Below are 22,013 nucleotides of genomic sequence, written 5' to 3'. Positions count from 1 at the left end.
TTAGAAACGACGCATTCATCACTTCGCTTTTGGTGAGAACGCTGCTCGAGGCTGTCCATAGGAAAACAAAAGTGCATGCGTGTTGATCTGGATAAGAGCGGGACGAACGGGCAGATCTGCCTAGCAAGCCGAGTAATTTGCAGGTGGTGGAGATCTATTTCCCGCTCATGCTTGTATTGATCTTGATTTGCCATTATCTGACACCAAACCAAAAAGAAGCGCCAGTAGGACGAACACCATACGTTGTTGTGGGTCCATCATTCGTGTCCCTGTTGAATTCCCTCTAAATGTTTCTGACCAATCAACTACCACGTCTGTTGCTTCGATTGCTTCGATGACATATGTTGCTTCGTTTACATAAAGGGCTGTGAGAACGCAAATCAGAGAAATAATTCATGCAAAAATGTTGCAATCTCATCCACTTGCTCCGGGTCATGATTCGGATTTTCATGTGAGAACATGACCTCAGTATATGATAATAGAGACCCTTCTGACAAGGCGCCGAGTCACACCACTTACTAAGCAGGAGGGCTGTTCAATGTCATCCCTCAAGGGCTACTCGTGGGTATTCCAGAGAAGAGCAGTCCTCGCATAGAGAAGCTATTTAACATGCTCTGTGAATACCAGCACACAGATTAAAAAGGTGTGCTTCCTCTGAGAGAGAATGAGAGCATTGTTAATGGGCTTGTGACTCCAAGAGGGGTGCGACCTTGACTTGGAAGATAAACACCATATCCACCTTCGACTTTGTATTGAAAGGTAGTACACACACTTCCCTTAGCAGACAGCAGTCTCTCTCTCTCTCTCTCTCTCTCTCTCTCTCTCTCTCTCTCTCTCTCTCTCTCTCTCTCTCTCTCTCTCTCTCTCTCTCTCTCTCTCTCTCTCTCTCTCTCTCTCTCTCTCTCTCTCTCTCTCTCTCTCTCTCTCTCTCTCTCTCTCTCTCTCTCTCTCTCTCTCTCTCTCTCTCTCTCTCTCTCTCTCTCTCTCTCTCTCTCTCTCTCTCTCTCTCTCTCTCTCTCTCTCTCTCTCTCTCTCTCTCTCTCTCTCTCTCTCTCTCTCTCTCTCTCTCTCTCTCTCTCTCTCTCTCTCTCTCTGGTGAGAGGTGGGTGTGTACCTTCTTGTCAGGTTTGGGGGCGTTCTGGATGGAGCTGAGCGCCTGGCGTTGGTACTCCAGCTTGTCGTGGAGCTGGCGCAGCTTGGTGGCGGCGTAGCTGGCCTGCTCACTGATGCCCTTGGTGCCCTCGTCCAGGGCCTCCTCACTGCCGTCCATGGTCTGGCACTGCACATCATTGGAAAAGAAGAGAATGCACACAGCAGAAAAGTTAGGCGAGGTGCTGGCGACGGAGCAGAATACTATTGAATGAAGCAGACACCGCACACTCTAGTTCCAGATGCAAAAGTGTCGATTTTAATTGACCGTCCGAAACCGTTGTCAGTTAACTATACTTTTGCATCTGGAACTAGAGTGTGCGGCTTCTACTTCATTCAGCTGGCACTGTCAACACAACTATTAACTACTGTATGACAGCCTCATACAGGACGTTTGAGTGTGTGTGTGTGCGTGTGTGTGTGTGTGTGTGTGTGTGTGTGTGTGTGTGTGTGTGTGTGTGTGTGTGTGTGAGAGTGTGTGTGTGTGTGTGAGTGTGAGTTTCAAGTTTATTGGTACGTCATATTACACAAGTGTAAGAGAGAGTTTTAGGGTTAGGCTTCGGTTCCTGACATTGCAGTACAAGACAATAAGGTAATTCGGTTGTTAAGTCGTGACGTGTTTCCGGGTCCAACGTTCGTAATGCCGCAGTAATAATAATAATTCATTATATTTGTATAGCGCTTTTCCGAGGCTCAAAGACGCTGACAATATAGGAAAAACGGGAAAGTGCTGTGTCCCTTGTTGTATGAATAGAGCAGAGTCTAAAAAACGATTGAACTGTCATTCTACCGCTTTAGTACACTGGTACTCTGGTGCAGGGAATTTCTGGTTTGGACCAGGAAATTGCTAAACGTCACGTTTGACGTCAGACTTAACAACCGAATAGGCATAATTCAAGATTCAAGTGACAATAGTACAGGACATAAGTGACGAATAAGATGATTTACAATTAGCATTATCTTAGCAGTATCTAGCAATGTGTGTGTATATGTGTGTGTGCGTGTGCGTGTGTGTGTGTGTGTGTGTGTGTGTGTGTGTGTGTGTGTGTGTGTGTGTGTGTGTGTGTGTGTGTGCGCGCGTGCCCACCCCTTCGTCCTTGTCCTCGCTGCTGGACTGAGAGTTGCTGCGCTCCTCCTCCCTCCTGATGAGCCTCTCGTACAGGTCGCTGACCAGGAAGGAGGGGTAGTAGCGCTCCTTCATAGTCTCGTACACGTCCCCCTGGATGCGGAGGAACACGTCCGTGCCCTTGTTGCCCACCAGGGTCTGCTGGATCTCCTTGTACAGGGCCTTCTCCACCGGGATCTCCCGGCTCTCCACAAAGAAGTTCTGGTAGATCTCGCCCACCAGCTGAGGAACCTCATTCTGGAGGAGGAGAAGAGAGAAAAGGGTGTTTTCACAGTTGGAGTGTGTCGTTCATGGGACGTTTATTCAGACATGTGTCGTATGACGGCATGAAACGAGCATACAAGGTCTTGTTTGCAATGGTCTTTCTTGGCTTTCTTTCTTTCTTTCTGTCTTTCTTGGCTGTGTTTTCTTTCTTTTTTTAACTGGAATTTTAAAACCTTTTTAAAACACCTGCCCAGGGACTACCGTTGAAAATCAGACAACTAGCTAAGACTGCTGGAACATTTGCAGTCATCTTTATTAATGTACATTGTCCATAAAAGACTAAACTTAATAAAGTTATGTAAAAGGAGGGGGGCTTAAAATGTAGATTCTGGTTGCTAACTGTAACCTAGTAGAATACGATAGAACGTTATTGTCCATCTGAGGATGGAAATGTGCCTTTGCCATGCCATAGCATGTTGTGACATAATCATTGGTGTGTGTGTGTGTGTGTGTGTGTGTGTGTGTGTGTGTGTGCCTACCTTGTTGGCAGTCTTGAGTGTCTCCACCAGCTCCCAGAAGCTGATGAGAGCCCTCTTCTCAACCCTCTCCATATAGACTCTGAAGTGCTCCCGGAACCCAGGGTTGGACATGATCTCCTCAAACTGCAGGATCTACAGGGGGACAGGACACACCGTAGCGGGGTTAAAGGAGACATTCGGTAGCCTAGAGGCTAGAGAGGCCGGCTAGCGAGGTCGCTGGTTCGATCCCCGCCTCAGGAGGGAGCTGCATTTGAGCTGGTGACTGGAGGTTTGCTGGTATCATATCTAAGGTAAATGGTAAATGGACTGACTTATATAGCGCCTTAGTCCAAAGCGCTTTACAATGGCCTCTCATTCACACACACATTCACACACCAATAGCGACAAGCTACAAGGCGCCAGCCCGCTCATTCTGAGTAATTTTGGGTTAAGTGTCTTGCCCAAGGACACTTCGACATGTGGCCAGCCGGGGCTCGAACCGCCGATCTGCCAACCTTGCGATCATAAGACACCGGCTCTACCTCCTGCGCCACAGCCACCCCTAAGGTGCCTACCACTGCTATTGTGCCCTTGAGCACGGCACTTAACCCCTAATTGCTCCAGGGGCGCTGACTATGGCTGACCCTGTGCCTAGAGCACCAATTGATTGACAAGTTCATTGCATGGCAAAGTGTTTTGGCTTCTTCCACTATAGGCCATGACTGTGACTGATTCTGAGTTTTCGTGACCAGTATATCACCATTTCGGTCAATGCCAAAGTTGCTAGAACTCAAAGAAGAAGTTAAGTTCAGGGTTAAGTCTAAAAACATTGAAGTTAGGGGTTAAAAATCATTATGTGGTTTCTAGCCCTTTGACCATTCCTGTCTAGAGAACAGGACAGAACATTCTAGAAGGTTAGAGGAGAGGATATCTGTCTAGAGAACAGGACAGAACATACTGGAAGGTTAGAGGAGAGGATACCTGTCTAGAGAACAGGACAGAACACACTAGAAGGTTAGAGGAGAGGATACCTGTCTAGAGAACAGGACAGAACATACTGGAAGGTTAGAGGAGAGGATACCTGTCTAGAGAACAGGACAGAACATACTGGAAGGTTAGAGGAGAGGATATCTGTCTAGAGAACAGGACAGAACATACTGGAAGGTTAGAGGAGAGGATACCTGTCTAGAGAACAGGACAGAACATACTAGAAGGTTAGAGGAGATGATACCTGTCTAGAGAACAGGACAGAACATACTGGAAGGTTAGAGGGGAGAGGATACCTGTCTAGAGAACAGGACAGGACAGAACATTCTAGAAGGTTAGAGGAGGACACATCAGGGCCTGGGAGGACAGCAACTATGACTCTCTGGCATTTGGCTGGATCAGAGTCATTGATCTAAAGGTCAGCCAGACCATGAAGGAGGGTGACACCGACAACAGGATCTGACTGGAGTGAACCTGGCGTGCATTTGTCCATCACTGACAAGACAGCGAGACGACAATGATCCTCATAAACACAGAGAGATAATGGGGCCAATGTTCCGCTGGGGCGCAGTGGACTGACAGTGACCTCTAGAGGAATGGAGGGAGAGGGAGAGAGAGAGAAAGGGGGGAGGGGTAGAGAGGGAGAGAGGAGGAAATAGAGAGAGAGAGAGAGAGAGAGAGAGAGAGAGAGAGAGCGCATGGCAGCTCACAGCTATTATAGCTCAGTCCCCTGAGAGTGTGGAGGAGGGCTGAGCAGCCAGTGGAATGTTTAATGACACTACAATGCAGTTATGACAATAAGAGCTTCTAATGCGATTAAGCGGATGGCAGAGCCCCCTCCTCTCCCCTCCCTGATGCCTCCGCCAGAGCAGGAACCACCCAGTAAAAGAGGTCTCTCTCTCTCTCCTCCCAAAGCAGGGAACCATCTGGTGAATCAACAGCGGTTGGAAGCTGTCAATGTGTGTGTGTGTGTGTGTGTGTGTGTGTGTGTGTTCTATAAATAGACGGATGGACAAACAAAAAAGCTAGAGCTGTATGAGTAAGGGTGTGTTTATGTGTATCGATGTGTGTGTGTGTGTGTGTGTGTGTGTCTCTCTATATGTGTGTGTGTGTGTGTGTTTGTGGTCATCATTACCCTCTGGCTCTGGGGTCCGTCGCCCTCCTCCGCGGCCCCCTCCTCCTGCTGTTCGTAGTTGGGTCCTCCCAGGAGGCGGATGCGCTTCTCACACTGCTTCTTGGCCACCGTCAGATGGTTGATGTAGCGCTTCATGTCGCGCGCCCGGAGCAGGTCCGCCTTCATGGCCGCCGTCTTCTTCCCCTTGCTGTCTGCAGGGGAAACGTTTACCATGGTTTTAACTTATTAGGTTTTTAGGTTGTTTTTAACTTTTGTTTTGCACGCATTAATATCATCATTATTATTATAAACGGACGTAAAACACCCACCACAGTGGACCAGAGCTGTTCAGTACAGCACGACTTTGTGATACTTATAGAAATACATCTTTTCCGTGTATGACAGGCATGCCTCTCTGACAAGTCACGCGAAAGAATCACCCCAGCTCCGTTCAGCATATTTCTATCTGCAACAACGGCCCTTATATCTCCACTTGGTGTTCTCTCATCTCTTGTTCAACCAGGGCCTTGGATCGGAACCTGGCCCATTACACACTCAATACCTAAGCACACTGCATAAGTATGTACTGCACATTCGATATTCCATATTGCTTATTTTTTATATATAAATATATATATATTTTATGCAGTATGACATCTTGGTCTCAAGCATACTAGGTGCCACTTCCCCCTACTCTCTCCCTACCACTACTAGATAGTATGCTGTCGTAATTCTTGCGACCTCAACCACATTACAACCCATCTGCCCCGCCCACGTCAGCTCAGATCATCACAGAGGAGGAGGAAGTGAAACCTGACGTGAGCAGCCTGTGGTGTAATGCCGGTGGAGAGATATTTCAGTGAATGACATTTACATGATTGTCTGTTCCGGCTCTGGGGGGGGGGGCAGTCAGTTTACCGCCTGCGGTGTGCCGGCTCGCTGAGAGAATATTAAAAGGCGTTCGCTGCCTCAGTGAGACCTTTGGTTCATGAAATTTCCGGTTAATTTCTTTGGGTAATCATCAGGCGAGCGCCTCTGTAATTGCCCTGCCTGTCAATCATAGATAAAGAGTAGAGAGGAAGCTCCATTGACGCACACACATACAGGAAGTCATACTCGGAGATGTAGGCGTCTGAGCTGGTCAGTAGGCATGTTTCCCCATCCCAAATCAACCCTTGGCCCCTATCCCATATGCAGGGTGGATCTAAGAAGACATGGATAGGTGTCAACAATATAGTGTGAATCAGAGGGGCATGTTGGAGCTAGCCATGTTGTTTACACCCATCAGCACATCTCACTCAGATCTACACTAGTGAATAGGGCATAGGATAGCATAGCATAGCATAGGCCTGGTCTGGATCGCAGTAGCGAGGGTTTCTCACTAGGGGGCAGTTCAGTTGGCATAGACCTTACCTTTCTGCTTCTTCTGCTGTGGGAGACTGCTGATGGTGGTTGCCCGAATGATCTCCACCACAATCTGATACCTAGGGAGGGGGGAGGAAGAGTGAAGGGAGGATAGAGGGAGAAAAGACTATAGTCAGCGAGCGAAAAAAAACACTGCCAGCTAAATCTATGACGTCTTTAACACACAGTTAAGAACATCAAGTACGACGTTCACCTTCCCGAAAAGGTGGCAAACGCACCGCTTTGCTTGTTAAAAGGAATGAGAAAACACTCGCAGTTGGCGTCTGCACCTGTAATTGGAAAAAGTCTTGTGTGAATGGCACTGAATATTTATGAGTGAATATTGCTGCCCCTGGAAGTAGTGGAATCAATCGCATCAATTACTTACTGAAAGTGGAACACAAGACACTCAGAGAGTTCATAGCCCTGGGACTAGCTGGGCTTGACAAGAAGGTGTAATAGCTTCATCATCTCAACTCACAAACTCAAAAACGTAACCATGATAATAATAATAATAATAATAATAATAATAATACCTTAGACTTATATACGCTTTATACGCTTATATACGCTTTTCTAGACACTCAAAGACGCTTTACAAACTTTAAAGATCGAGTAGTAAAATAAAAATAAACAAAAAAATAGGTAAAAGAAAGTATAGGGGTCTAATGAATTTTTTGATTACTAAATCTAAATCTAGGTGTCTTTGTAGGACAATCTACTCTGTATACTGCAATTACACCTAGATTTCGGGCGGAGAAGTGGCGAACAAGCAACGCCAGCGTCCTCTCTCGACGGGCATTTTTTGAAAAGGTAGTTTGAATGATAGTTGAAATACTGTAGATGGGCCTCTGCACATCAATTCAATTAATTTCAGTTGGAATACTACAGGTAGTAACGACGCAAGGTAGTAGCATGCAACATATTGTTGCACTCTTCACTTTAAATGCACTTGGTCTAGACTCTAGAGTAAAGAACCCTGTCAATTAATTAGAGGTGTGATATGCTATGGCAGGAGGCTGAACCTGGAGCGCGGGGCGGTGGAGGGGAGGGGAATGGCGGTCACTGCTGTTCACTTTAAATGCACCTAGGCCTGTAACAATTATGTAATAATCGTCTAATGGCGATTATTTTACATAATCTTAATTATTATATTATAATTATTATTATATATTAATTTCGACCACACCGGAATCGGCAAACACAGTAGCCTACATGGTGGAGAGGTGGAGCTTGTTGAAAAAAGGAACACGACTGAAGCAACACCTAAAAAGTCACCATCCCACCCAATCTGTAGTCATCAACAAATCGCTCAGTGCCGCTGCGGACAGTGGCTGGTCCTTCCCAACAACTGGGTCTTGCTGAGTCGTTAAGCAGACGCAACGCGTATAAGTATAAGCGGGACAGGTCCAAATGGTGCGCGCGTGACACGTTACATCGCGAAAGAGATGCGGCCATTCAATAATAATAATAATAATAACGTTTATTTGTATAACACTTTTCCTGCAAACTTTGCAGCTCAAAGTGCTTAATACATTATTATTGAATATTTTTTCAATACAGTTGAGAAGCCAGCATTTAAAAGGCATCCTGTACTCTTTACTGCCATTCCAAATTTGTATGAGAAAGTGAAGGGTGACAAAATACGTTTTATGATAATAAAGAGGCATGGTTTGCTTCATAGGATGCTGTGTTATTACATTATCTGGGTCACATAACAGTGAAACGGTAAATGGATTGCACTTATATAGCGCCTTATTCCAAAGAGCTTTACAATGACCACTCATTCACCCATTCACACACCAATGGCAGCAAGCTACCATGCAAGGCACCGGCCAACTCATTGGAAGCAATTTTGGGGGTCAGTGACAATTATAATTGTCAATGACAATTATTTCGGAGACAATTAATTGTCCAGACAAATTTGGAATTGTTACAGGCCTAAATGCACCCCTGCCCCACAAAAAACAAGCCACCTTTTCGTGGACATGGTAAAACTTGCAGTTAACATACATCCCTGTAAAAGCATTGAGGGTATTACACCTAGTCCTGGTGTATTTGCACACCGCTTGTGTGTCAGAGAATGACATCATCACCCAGTGAGTGACCACCAAGGATCTGGCTGTGAAAACTGCCTCATGATACAGCAACCATCAACCTCACACTGGTGGTTCAGAAACGTTAGGTACCAACGACTGAATGGCAATGGGCAAATCCACTTCTGTTTTTCATTTCACTTTAGAGCTCCCATGCTACCAGTAATCACAGCATAGCTTGCTGTTCCCATGGAAACTCTACGGTAATAAGGTATGGACTGGCGAAGGGTGCTTTGTTAGTAAAGGCTTCTGTCTATGCCGTCAACCAGCTCAAATGGCTACTGTTCAGATCCCAGACCATGCATCTTTGGATGGACGTGGTCTCACTAGTACGTAAACATCCGTCCGTGTACACACGCACGTGCGCGCACACACACGCACACGCACACGCACACGGACACACACGCACACAAATCATTCCGTATAGCCAAACATTGTCTCACTGAATCATCCTATAATATAATGCGCCGGGCCTTTCAAGGTCTCCGACTTACAACCTCCTCTGTCACAGGGAACCCTGCCAGGTCTCAGAGAGATTTAGGAGAGCATACTCACAAGTTCTATTGATCCGACTTTTAAGTAGGGCGAGTGGGGAAAAAAGACACACCTTTTTGTCCAGAGCAACTTAAAAGGCTTACATCCCCTGATCGATGGAGAAAACATTACTAGGGTTGACAATTTAGGAGTTGGAAATGTTGAGTGCCCTCCAGAAACGGAGGACAGAGGGAGGTGTTTTGATAGGGCTGCTATTGTGCCGGGCTTTGATCTACAGGATGACTCTCTACAGGGGGCTGGGTCTTACCACCTGAGCTCTGGTGGGTCTCAGACCTGCAGCCATGACACCACTTCACAGCTGAATGTGTCTGGCTTTACGGAACACCCGTCAACGTCAAACGCTTCTTGGTCTAGAATAAAGAACCCTGTCAATTCATTTGACAGTGTGATATGCTACGGCAGGAGGCTGAAACTGGAGCGCGGGGCGGTGGAGGGGAGGGGAATGGCGGTCACCGCTGGACAGCAGAACACAGTGGGGGGATGGAAGAACAGAAGAAAACCAGGATCAGGCAGGGAGGGAGGGATTTCTTTTTCATCTTCGCACTGATGTTTTCAAAGACCATGCTCCATATTCCACCAGTACCATTAGCCTCGACCTTTCTTCCATTGCATAGTTCTGGGGGGACCTCGCACGACCTCACTGATCATCCGAAAGGTGTCCCTCAAGGTCCCTCCCTCAGAACAGCCCTTTTCAACAGGACTTCCCGTGCTCCGGGCTGCAGTGGACTGCTGCTCTGCCATGTCACAGCCTCCTCACACTGTCAAGCGTTAATTAAGGTTTACATGAACAACTAAGAAATGACACCATCCACATTAGCCCTGTGCGTGGTGAGCTGCAGTACGTGAGCTGCAGCGCTAATATAAGAACTGTTTCTATTTGAGCTGAGCCCTATTTGAAGGAACCTTTGAATATCTCCTCTTTTACAACCCGAAAACAAACCCTCATGGGTGTCTCAATAAGTATCGGGAGGCTATGGATTTAGAGAAACAAGTTTCCGACTTTCGAACAAAAACAATCCCGAGAAGTATCAGAAATTGTAAGGATGACACACAAGATCCAATTTGGTCAATCCTAGGTATGAAATCTAATTTGTAGTTATTTCCTGGTGGGATTAATTTGGTATGGCTGTGCATTCATCTGTCATTTTGCGTGTCCTGATCGCATTTAACGTGGATATAAATATGACACATGGCAGGTAATGTGGGGCTGGTATCAGTCAAGACCCCCCCCCCCCCCCACACACACACACACACACACACACACACACACACGGGGAAAGGCAGGTTGCCCTCACCTGAGCTGTTTGAGAAAGTCGATGTCGGAGGAGGAGCTGATGAGCTTGATGAAGTCCTCGTAGGAGGCGGCGTAGGTGTAGGCCTTCTTATGGTGCTCGTTGAGCTGCTCCCGCTGCTCCAGCTGGGCCAGCAGCATGCGGTTGATGTAGTCTGGGTCACTCAGCACCTCTACCAGGGGCTTCAGCACTGGACACACAAACACACACACAGCAGAGAGAGAAACAGCATTAGGGACTTCCCTCTGAGGCATGCACGCACGGACACAGACACATAACGATAACTGTCTTACAGTGGAATCCAACCATTCACGCACACGTCATGTAGCTTATGGTACATTCAGGAACTAACACAAACGGACACTCGGCCAGCTGTAAGTGGCATCCCCTGGCTTACTATCTATCCACACACACACACACACACACACACACACACACACACACACACGTCTCCTTTCGATATCCTAACAATAGCATTTCTGTGCCATGGGCTTTCTCAGTTGGCCGCTTGTAGGGATGTCGCGATCCGATACTGATATCGGATATCGCCGCGATATTGGACCTGAATGCTGGATCGCGGATCGCACCAGAAAAAAAAAAGGCTCCGATCCGCGCTCTCGATCTGGTGTGTCACTCAAGTGACGACAACAGTAGTAGCCAGTGGTCACGTGCATGACCAGGGCTCGATAGTGCGACTGTTTTGGTCGCATTTGCGAGTGAATATATTTCTGTGCGACTTGGAAATACATTCAATCGCACCAGTGCGACTAAGAGACTGCTGAACTACTGTCATGCGCAGTCAAACTTATGTGTATAAGCGATGAGGGAATGAAAACAGTGAACAGAAACGCGTGTCGCAGAAATGCTTCACGCGAGTCCTATATGCGCTTAAAATGCGCATAATGGATACAGCTCTCATAGTTCGTAGCGCTGTGTGCTTCCGGTTTCATTACAAAGAGGTTAACCCTATATGTGCCTGACGTCTAACAACATTCAAATGACTCTAACTTCATATTTTTTCGGATTTCAATGTATGACACATCATTTGAAAGCTTATGATCCGTAGTTCCAATCCACAACACGTCGCATTTGTTGCTTTAATAAAGGCTGGCAGTCTTTAATTTAACTGTTGTTGGTGTGGACTATACAAATAAAATTTGATTTGATTTGATTTGGACTATATACTGGGGATTTTGTTATTATTCAGGGGTCAAAAAATGTATACAAATATCGGATCGGTATCGCAGATACCCGAAGCCCAGGTATCTGTATCGGTATCGGTAGTGAAAAAGTGGGATCGGGACATCCCTAGCCGCTTGTCATTTTATTTTAATGCCGCGGTTTCAACTTTTATAAGGTGTGACTCATAGTCATGGCCAAAAATATTGGAATGATATCAGATTTGGCTTCTTTTTTTATTTTTTTACTTTTTTGTGCAAACAAAATGCAAACAAAAGAAATAAAACAAAGCATTTGGAATTGCAACAATTTTTCTGGGAGAAATGGTGCATTATCTGACAGAAGTGCAGGGGTGCCAATATTTTTGGCCATGACTGTACATGACTGTACATGCTTGAAGTGCACAGGGAGCTTCAACAGGCCAGACAGAGAAAGCTGGACGGGGAGGCAGGGGGCCAGGACTCCATCAGTCTGACAGCTGGAGCTCTGGAGGTTACAGGCTGGCCTGAGAAAGAGGCTGGTGTGTGTGTGTGTGTGTGTGTGTGTGTGTGTGTGTGTGTGTGTGTGTGTGTGTGTGTGTGTGTGTGTATGTGTCTACTGTCCAGGATCCACTCTGTTGAGAAAGAGAGAGACATCCTCTTCCTAGTGCAGGGAGGCGTGAGCAGCATGCCTGCCTGAGCATCTGTCTTCACACTCGTCTCTCTCTCTCTCTCATATCTGAGGGATGTTGTGTTTTGACAGCCCTTTTTGTTTCGACCTTGGTCTCTGGTGGGTACGGATATAGAATATTCCGGATATTTGGGACAGCTTTAGCGGCTGTGTTGGGGAGGATGCCGGTGTGTGCAAGGTTATTGTTTGTCTGCTCTACACCTCATCAAATATGTTGTGCATTCTGAGAGCTTTGCCTGATGCCGTGCTATCAATATTCCTCCCACACGACCTGCAATAGCTTTTTTTACAGCAATTCCACAGATAATCTCTCTGGAAATTGGAATCAGAGATCTAATAAAGGCTTTGGATTCACTCCAGTCCGGGATTTATGACAGACAGAGAGAGACAGAGAGAGAGACACACAGAGAGAGAAAGACAGACAGACAGGACAGAGAGACAGAGACACTCAGAGGGAGGGGACCTGGCACACAATTTAATTGTTGAAACACTCTATCCTTCAATCTAATTACTGTGTTGTTTGCTAATGTTTTGTTCATTGCAATAGCCCCCCCCCCCGCCCCCCCCTCAAAATTAAGAAAGTAATTCTAATCTAATTACCCAATTGCTGAGGTGGAGTAGAGTCGCAGGCACATTATTATCTGATCAGAAAGTCCAGAGAGGTAAGAGAACACCCTCTCCTAGGCTTCATACAATAACACAGCTAGCTTGTGGAGGGCGCTGCTGCCGGAGCTAATATGATCTCTACCTTAAACCAGGGATGTTGCTAAGAAACAGGGATATAATAAAGATGTAATTAGGGGTGTGTAAAGTATCTTTTGTCACCCGGCCGTCTGTCTGTGCACTGTAAGACAAAGACCGTTGTCGTCGTCCCCCCCCCTGTAGATACACTGGCAGGATGTGAATCCCTACAGGCCAGCAAGACCTCAGCAGGGGGGGGGGGGGGGGGGAGACTTGTGTGACCTACAACAAGGCCTTTCCTTTTCTCACTGCATCGTTATGAATATTTTACGAGGAAATTGTTTGTTTCAGTTGTTCAGGTTTTGGGAGGGCGGGGTGACGGGATGATAATCCCAACGTCATGGTGGAGTGTGTTACAGGCTGTGTTCGCAGACGCCAGTGCTGCTGCGTGGGGAGAGAATCTGGGTCACGATCAGAAGACACCAAACATTAGGAAATGTTCAGTATCCGTTTTTTATAACCTTTTTGTTCACAGTCCCCCCCCCCCCCCCCACACACAAAAAAACATCTCTCTCTCTCTCTCCCTGTGAGATGCATCCCAGATGTAGGGATATCTATAGTCATCCATATATCCAGCAGTGTTTCCCACAGGACTTTGTGAGACTGTGGCTGTGGGGTGGACCAAGTATTAAGAAAAAAGATTGTTGATGGGAACAGACGGACAGACGGACTAGCTGCGGCCATCCTGCGAAACCTGCTCCAACACTTTCCGCAACAGCGCTGGAAAAAGTGCTAAAAACAGTGCTAGGAAAAACACTCTCAGTTCGTTATGACACTATGGCGTGACAAATTAGACTATGGCGGTCGGCCACAGTCTCGTCTATGGATGGGAAAACACGAGCGAGTATGGCACCGCTTAGAGGGGGTACCTTTGGTGGTAATGACCTCCACCAGCACCACGCGCAGGCTGTAGGAGCGGGTGTCGCGCACGGGCAGCAGGCACAGCATGAGCAGACGGGCGCAGCAGTGCAGGAAACGCAGCTCGTCCTCGGGGCTGCGCAGACACGGGTGGAGGGGGAAGGGCTTGGGCACCTCCTCTTGCCTGGAAGAAGAGAGAGAGAGAGAGAGGGAGGCAGAGAGGGAGGGAGGCAGAGAGAGAGGAAGAGAGAGAGAGGGAGGCAGAGAGGGAGGAATAGAGAGAGGGAGGAAGAGAGAGAGGGAGGCAGAGAGGGAGGAAGAGGGAGAGGGAGGCAGAGCGGGAGGAAGTGAGAGGGGGAGAGGTTAGGTCGCTAAAAGAAACAGCTTGTAGTCAGAGAGAAAAGAGACAGCTGCTGAATGGACGACCGCTTGGGCTTATCAAAGAGCCTGGCTCAAGTCTAGACAGAGATGAATGGAGTCAGCATCTGAAGGCTCGCTCGCGCACGCACGCACATTGAAAGGTTCCTTTGCTCACAGCCATGTCACTTCAAAGAGCTATGACGGCACGGTAGTATGTTAGATATGACAGAAACCATGACAAACATTATGCTCTGGAATCCCATTCTCCCTTTAGTATTCTCCTTTCACATTTTCATTCAAGGCGTTCTTTGTTTGGGCATGTGGACTGTAAAATTGGAAATGAGTCAAGAATCATAAAAAAGGAGAAAATTCTAAACCACACACCAGCCATGTGTCTTTTCAGTGCCAGCTTTCTTTGGAAAAAACGCCTAGCAAAGATATCGCTATGGCATAGGCTGGCCGAGAGTGTCGTTGATACATCAACGATGACTAATTAAAAATATTGATGTAAATAATAGAGGTAATGTGGTAACCTTGGTCTCAAAGGGATAAGCACAGCAGACTCACCGGCATTCACAAGACTCCCCATGCATCAGAGAACCGCACGCTGTCCTGTATGAGGCGACGGTCGGACCTCCAACTCTAAACTCCTGATAAGGTGTGAATACAGGGTAGCCTAACAACCCAGACGGAAGAGTCTCTGGGAGATAACCTTCTACCTGCTGTCTAAATCCGGCCAGGATTTCAATTGGTGACATTTTGGTCCGTAAATGTCAACCAGTCATAATCGGAGCTGAGGAAGTCTTGTTTCAACGTCGACTTTGTTTGGAGCAGTCAGCCGTCAAAGGAGGTGCATCTTAATTGGTTGCTTCCCTGTATTGTAATGCTACAGTATGAGGTACAGACGCATAGTGAGCATGACAGCCTGCGATAGAATTCATCAAGGTATCTGAATTCATCCTTTGGATTGTAGTTTTACTCCCTTCTGATGCTCCTACATCTCCCATGTACCCCTGCTTTAAATAGTAACTTTAAAAGGCACAATCTGGGATCAACTGTTTAATAGTAGTAATTCATGGTATGGTAATTAATTGAATCTGTCACATTACCCCCAGCCCTATATCTCAGCCATATAACAAAAACAAGTAATGGAACTGCAGAAATGAAATGAAGGCTAGCCGCTTTAACTGCTAGATAAGATTATCATGCACGGGGCAGCAGGCACAGAGCTGGCAGCAACTTTATAGCGTCATAAACAGGCTGGGCATTTATCAGAGGCGAGAAGCCGTCCTCTCTCCAGAGCCAAGGTAGTACGTGTTAGAAACCCGAGTGCTGCCGTGCTAGGCTTCCTGCCCTGACTCAAACCCCTACACCTATCCTCCCTTTTCCTTCTCTCTCCTTTTCTCTTCGTTCCTCCCTCTATCCATCAATCATGATGGTCTCTTACCTGGTGCTGGCAAATTTGAGGTCACAGAAGTGGGAATGGAGGGTCTTAACCGAGTCGTTGCACACCACGTTGACCACGTCCACGTCGGCCAGACGGCCCCGCAGCTGCTTGACCATCTCCCAGAAGTCCTCCGACAGCATCTGGTAGAGCTGGCCCTCGTCACGGCTCAGGGGCAAGTACCACGACAGGATGTAGTCCCGGTAGCTGTAGTCAAACACTGCACGCAAACGCACACACGCACACATGCACCTGTAAATACTGAGATACAAAACAACGGATGTAGTCTCTGCTAACTGTAAACTGACACACAACAGAGTATCTGTTACCGTAAAAAAACACAGACCCACAACAACACAGGGGCTTCGGTAACTCTGTAAGACGACGGAAGCTTATAGTAAACCAACGATGAGCTTGGGAACTCCTGCCTCATACGCTAAGCCTAACCTCAGTGGGACTAAGCCACACCTATACCCCCCCCCCCACCCTGACTGCTTCTTAGGTCATTGAATGACAGTGAAGTTCTAGTCTACAGTTGGGACCTTTACTTCAGTGGCAGATGTAGGCCTCCAGAGCACAGCCATGCAGCAGCACTAGAAGCTGCCTTCCTGAGCAGGGCCCGTTTCTGCCTGCTTCTTAGTTCCGTTACAGTAAAGTCATTGGATGACAGCAACGAGGCCCATTCTACCAGCGTGGGCGTGGGAACCTTTCCTTCAGCGACACACCGGAGCGTGGCGACCTGAAGACAGACGGTATCCTGCCCAGCGCCCAGTCAGGGGAGCACCTAGTGGCGCCAGGTGACAGATGGCAGGGCGTGCTGCCAGGGGATTTACACAAACATACAAACAAGCAACCGCTTGCCGACTACGCTACTTCAGTCTACTACAGTCACCCCCCTACTCCCCCAGTCACCCCCCTACTCCAGTCTACTACAGTCACTCCCCTACTCCCCCAGTCACCCCCCTACTCCTCCAGTCACCCCCCTACTCCCCCCATTGTCAAGGAGAACCGGCAACCCCAAGTTGGTGCTGGGTGCTCTGCCACAGGCGAAAGAGAGAGAGAGAGAGAGAGAGAGAGAGAGAGAGAGAGAGAGAGAGAGAGAGCTAGGAGAGAGAGAGAGAGCTAGGAGGCACAAGGGTGCACCGTACATTACAGCACATCAGTGCAGCTCCATTGCTCCGTCTCTATTGAAAGCTGCTAGCAAAGCTTCTTGGTGTAACTTTAGACTAAACTAACATGGTCATTGGTCAAGACATATAGATTAACTTGTGCAAAAGATAGGGAGAAACATATCTGTAGTCAAGAGATGGTTTTCTTTTATAACACCACATCTGGCCAAACATGTCCTGCAGACCCTGGTATTATCACTATTAGATTACTGCCCGGTGGTCTGGTCAGGCACTACTAAACACATCTAAGGAAGCTACAGAACAGAGCAGAGCAGAGCTTGCCCTGCAGTGCACAATGAGAGCAAATAAACAACATACATGACCAACTCTTCTGGCTAAAAGTTGGCATCCCTTCTTTCGTTTGTAAAAAAATAAATGAGCAAGACACTGAACCCCTAATTGCTTCAGGGTCGCCGTCTATATGGCCATAAAATACCAAATTCCAACAATTGATTGACAAATTGATTGCATTGGAGTAAAACAATTATAATAATATTATTATACATTATATCCTAGCTGAGTATTTTAATTCTATTTCTGTTATTTATTGTTGTGTGTGGATGGTTATTCTTTGTTAGGCTGTGTTTTGTGATGCTCACTAAAAACTAAGGCTGTGAGCATTGCTGACTTTCATTTTTGTTATTATGCATGTTGATGTTTTTCTTCTTTGTTATATATTTTGTGATGGTTTCTTGTATGTGTTATGTGTGGACCCCAGGAAGAGTTGCTTATGCTTTGCATCAGCTAATGGGGATCTTAATAAATCAAATCAAATCCTATAGTGTGGTTTCTCAGGTGTCAAGGGAAGCACTCAGTATGGCCTCTCTCTCTCTCTCTCTCTCTCTCTCTCTCTCTCTCTCTCTCTCTCTCTCTCTCTCTCTCTCTCTCTCTCTCTCTCTCTCTCTCTCTCTCTCTCTCTCTCTCTCTCTCTCTCTCTCTCTCTCTCTCTCTCTCTCTCTCTCTCTCTCTCTCTCTCTCTCTCTCTCTCTCTCTCTCTCTCTCTCTCTCTCTCTCTCTCTCTCTCTCTCTCTCTCGACTGTCTATAGACTTCAGAATGAGGCCTGTACAACATCATTAAGTACTGTCCTCCCTCACAATGGAGAGAGACGGCAATATTTACAAATGTATTTGATGCCAATAAAGCATTGAACTGAATAGAGAGAAAGAGCCGTCATATCAACATGCTGCTACACAAAGGAGGCGGAGGACCTCATTCCATCAGGCATCTGACCATTACCCAGACAATACAACATCCTGTTATCACTGGGCTGTGTGTGTGTTACATTACCGTTTTGGCATTTAACAGACGCCTTTGTCCAAAGTAAAGTAAGTGAATCATCCATCATCAGTCATCGTAAGAAAAAGTAATCTATAATATGACCAGGAGCCATTAGCAGTTAATAGGCTCGAAGAAGGAAGAGAGAAAAATATTTTTATAGAGAAAGTGATCATGAACATGAGAGATATGAATATGATGAAAATTGTCCCTCAAGCAGGCAATGAGATGAGCTACCTGTATATCACTCAAAACATTCCTCTATATGAAGTAGGTAGAATACTGACAAAAACCTGCCTGCCATATATGCGCTTGTTTTGTTGCAAACCTGAATAATGGTAAACCTACCACTACAAAAAAGAAGAATACAAATTAGGGCTGTTGACACATTCAAAACAGTCTGTTTTGGTTAGTTGTTCATTTCCATTAGATGAAGTTTATGCCTTTACCAGTCTTTCAGTGACTGAATACAAGCCGAGTAAATTCTCCTATTTCAGATGCAAGAACAGTTTTTGTATGGCTTCCAAAGTGTACTTCTACTCTTTGGGATATGTTATGTTTGTGTGTGTTTGTGTGTGTGTGTGTGTGTGTGTGTGTGTGTGTGTGTGTGTGTGTGTGTGTCTATTTTACTCTGTGCGCATTTCCAGGTGTGCAATCCCTTCATAAGTGTGTATGTCGTGACTCATCTTATTATGAGTGTCATCACTCTTCTTATTATGACTAAGGTGTGTGTGTGTGTGTGTGTGTGTGTGTGTGTGTGTGTGTGTGTGTGTCTATTTTACTCCATGCACATTTCCAGGTGTGCAATCCCTTCATAAGCGGTCCATTATGCTGCGGCCTGATGCAGTGGCCTGTCAGCCTTCTATAAGTGAATAGGCATCAAGTCCTGTGGTCTCCTTAATGACCTCTCCTGAACCAACACAGGACAGGAGAGCAGACACACATTTCTACTGTGATGTTATGATATATGCAAATAGATGCATATCACAACAACAGAAGAAAGTAGGCATAACCACAAAGTGAAACAGCAGGCTAATAATGGCCTAGATGACTTGATGACAAAAACCAAGAACCAAAACACACAAAATCCAATATATGATATGCTGGACATAAATGTACCTCTACACCCTAACTTGTTCATACCAGGCACATATATCCAACTGATCCAATCTTCTGGAATAAAAAGAAGACACTTATTAATATATGCTTGCTTCATGCTAAACGCATAATAGCCTTATCATGGAAAAATGTAAATAGGCCACTTATGGGTCAATGCCTCCGGGAGATGTCTACCTGCCTTTCAATGGAAAAAAATCACTTATATTTTAAAGGGTAGAAAGGAGACCTTCAATTCCATATGGGAAACATGATTCTTTTTTTGAAGAATGTGGATATGTCTGGAGCATTACAAGAAGTTGAATATAAAGGAAATGCTGAGGGAAGATAGGAACAGAGAGGAGAATAACATTTTTATTTATTTTTATTTTTGCTAACCCTTGTCTTTTTTCTGGGTTTCCACCTGTGTAATTTTTTATTTCACTTATTTCTTTATTTTTTTAAACGGGGGGAGAGATATCTCAATTATTTGTCTGTAGTCGTCTTTTGTGATGAGAGGGAGGAATGGAATGCTCTGATGTTCTGGGAAGAGATGTTCTGGAGGAAGGGGAATTGGGGGGGTTAAAAAGTTTACAATGTAAGGTTCTGACCTGTTGTAAACATAAAAATCAATAAATTACATTGTTAAAATATAAAAAAGAAAAAAGAAAAGTGCTTTGTCGCTATTCGCATTTTATTGGCCTTCCACCCGTAGAGCCTGTGAATGACGTGAGCGCAACAAAGCCATGCATGTTGAACAATGAACATAGATGTTCAATTCCCAAGTGGGGTTAACTGGGGGCAGCTGTGGCTCAGGAGGTAGAACCGGCGTCTAATGATCGCAAGGTCGGTGGTTTGATCCCTGGCTCCTCGTGTCGAGGTGTCCTTGGGCAAGACTGAACCCCAAATTGCTCCCAATGAGCGGGCCGGTGCCTTGTATGGTAGCTTGCCGCCATTGGTGTGTGAATGTGTGTGTGAATGGGTGAATGAGAGGCCACTGTAAAGCCCTTTGGAATAAGGTGCTGTATAAGTGCAATCCATTTACCATTTAACTGTTGTATGAGGGTAAACTCAGGGGCCCGTAGCCAAACACGCTGCAGCAGTGTGACTGCGGTGTGTCGACGCTGCAGAGGATCATCTACAGCTCCACTCCATCAACACTGGCCCTTTCTTCCCCACCAGTCATGTGAGTCATAGCACTGCTGCACCACAGATCCTTAATCCCAGCCAATACAGGCACGTGTGTGTGTGCGTGTGTGCGTGTGTGTGTGTGTGTGTGTGTGTGTGTGTGTGCGTGTGTGTAGGGCAAGGATTGTTTCACATTTCTCAACTTTTGATTGGTTTATGAGAGGTATACATTCCAGGCATGTGGGTTTTTTCAATGAGGGTCTTGGGATTAACAGACTGTGCCTTGATACACCTGCATAGTGAACTTGTTACGAGGGGGTCCCTTTCGCCACAGAACTAATTGAAAGACTCTCTAACACGTTGATTGGAGGAAGAGTCAACATGCTCATATTAATATTTCAGAATAGCGTTTGATCATAACAATTGGGCAGGGAAGGGTTGAAGGAGTAGTTCTCCTGAAGGGAGTCTATGGACAAGGACAGACTTTAATCCACTCTCTGGCCACTGTATGACCGATGGAATAACTGTATGGAATCCAATGAAAGTCAATGTACCCTAAATGATCATGTTTGAAATGCCAGAATCATCTTAAAAGTGATTCATGTCAAGTCATTGAATCTTTTCAGAAAAGACTTTTTTGATTAAAAATGCTATCAGTTAGTGGTTAGTGATAGTGGTCAGATATGGGTAAAAGATGTGATTTTGTAATTTGGGTGAACTATCCCTTTAATTTGCTTGAATGGTCACTACTAATGGGTGTGTGTGTGTGTGTGTGTGTGTGTGTGTGTGTGTGTGTGTGTGTGTGTGTGTGTGATGGCTCATTAAAGTATGTATCTCAGGGCTTGACATTAAGCTTTTTCAGGTACCGGTACTTGAAAAAACACTTACAAGTGTTATCTTTTACTTGTCCGAGAGCTCAAGTTACTTGTCCAAATATGACGACGCACGTGTGTGCATGCGTCTGAGACACTACAAGCCAGTAATGTATTACATTACAATTACTGTGGATCTACGTGCACGCCAGAGAACGTTCGATTTCAAAGTTTAAAGTAAAGGGGTTAGGGCCAGCATTAATGTTTTGATTCAAAGGCTTGATTTGCCCGTTTCTCTAGGCATGTTCATAGGCATTGTTCTAATTTTTTGTTATTTAATGAAGTTGAGTTTGAAATTATAATAAAAATTCACAATTAATTAGTTGTTCTTATTTGTTGATAATCCAATGTGACAACTTGCCCAACGTAGTGTAACAATTTAACCACTGATGGGGAATATTGTCACAAATGCACACTGTCTATTTAACGGTCTACAGCTCTGTGCTGAAATCAGATCTGGAGATATAATCATCATTATTTCATTTGGTATTACATTTATACCATTGTGATGTATTGTGCCCAGTAAATGTTAAGACAGCGTGTCCCGCGCTCCCCTACTCAGCGGACATAGATTGTTTGACAAGGCAGCATACATTGACACGGCAGCTACATTGATACGGCAGCTACATTGACACGGCAGCTACATTGACACGGCAGCATACATTGACACGGCAGCATACATTGACAAGGCAGCTACATTGACAAGGCAGCTACATTGACACGGCAGCATACATTGACACGGCAGCATACATTGACAAGGCAGCTACATTGACAAGG

The 22,013-nt window shown here is 45.9% G+C and overlaps 1 protein-coding gene across 2 annotated transcripts in view; it reads right to left on the bottom strand.

Annotated features, from left to right (window-relative positions):
- snx25 (sorting nexin 25) overlaps positions 1–22,013 on the bottom strand; it is a 39,353-nt gene that overhangs the window by 11,255 nt on the left and 6,085 nt on the right. For both annotated transcript variants that reach the window (XM_080525855.1, XM_080525854.1), the window contains exons 3-10: positions 15,700–15,916; positions 13,904–14,076; positions 10,449–10,635; positions 6,512–6,582; positions 5,120–5,310; positions 3,019–3,150; positions 2,237–2,512; positions 1,115–1,279 (exon numbers count right to left, since the gene is read on the bottom strand). In XM_080525855.1, the coding sequence (XP_080381981.1) occupies positions 1,115–1,279; positions 2,237–2,512; positions 3,019–3,150; positions 5,120–5,310; positions 6,512–6,582; positions 10,449–10,635; positions 13,904–14,076; positions 15,700–15,916 (1,412 nt within the window). The remainder of the gene's footprint in view (positions 1–1,114; positions 1,280–2,236; positions 2,513–3,018; positions 3,151–5,119; positions 5,311–6,511; positions 6,583–10,448; positions 10,636–13,903; positions 14,077–15,699; positions 15,917–22,013) is intronic.

Source organism: Nansenia antarctica, assembly GCF_963989245.1.
Source record: "Nansenia antarctica genome assembly, chromosome: 3".
Lineage (NCBI taxonomy): Eukaryota > Metazoa > Chordata > Actinopteri > Argentiniformes > Microstomatidae > Nansenia > Nansenia antarctica.
The sequence above is the reverse complement of the archived record's forward strand: the minus strand, read 5'-3'. Positions and strand labels throughout refer to the sequence as shown.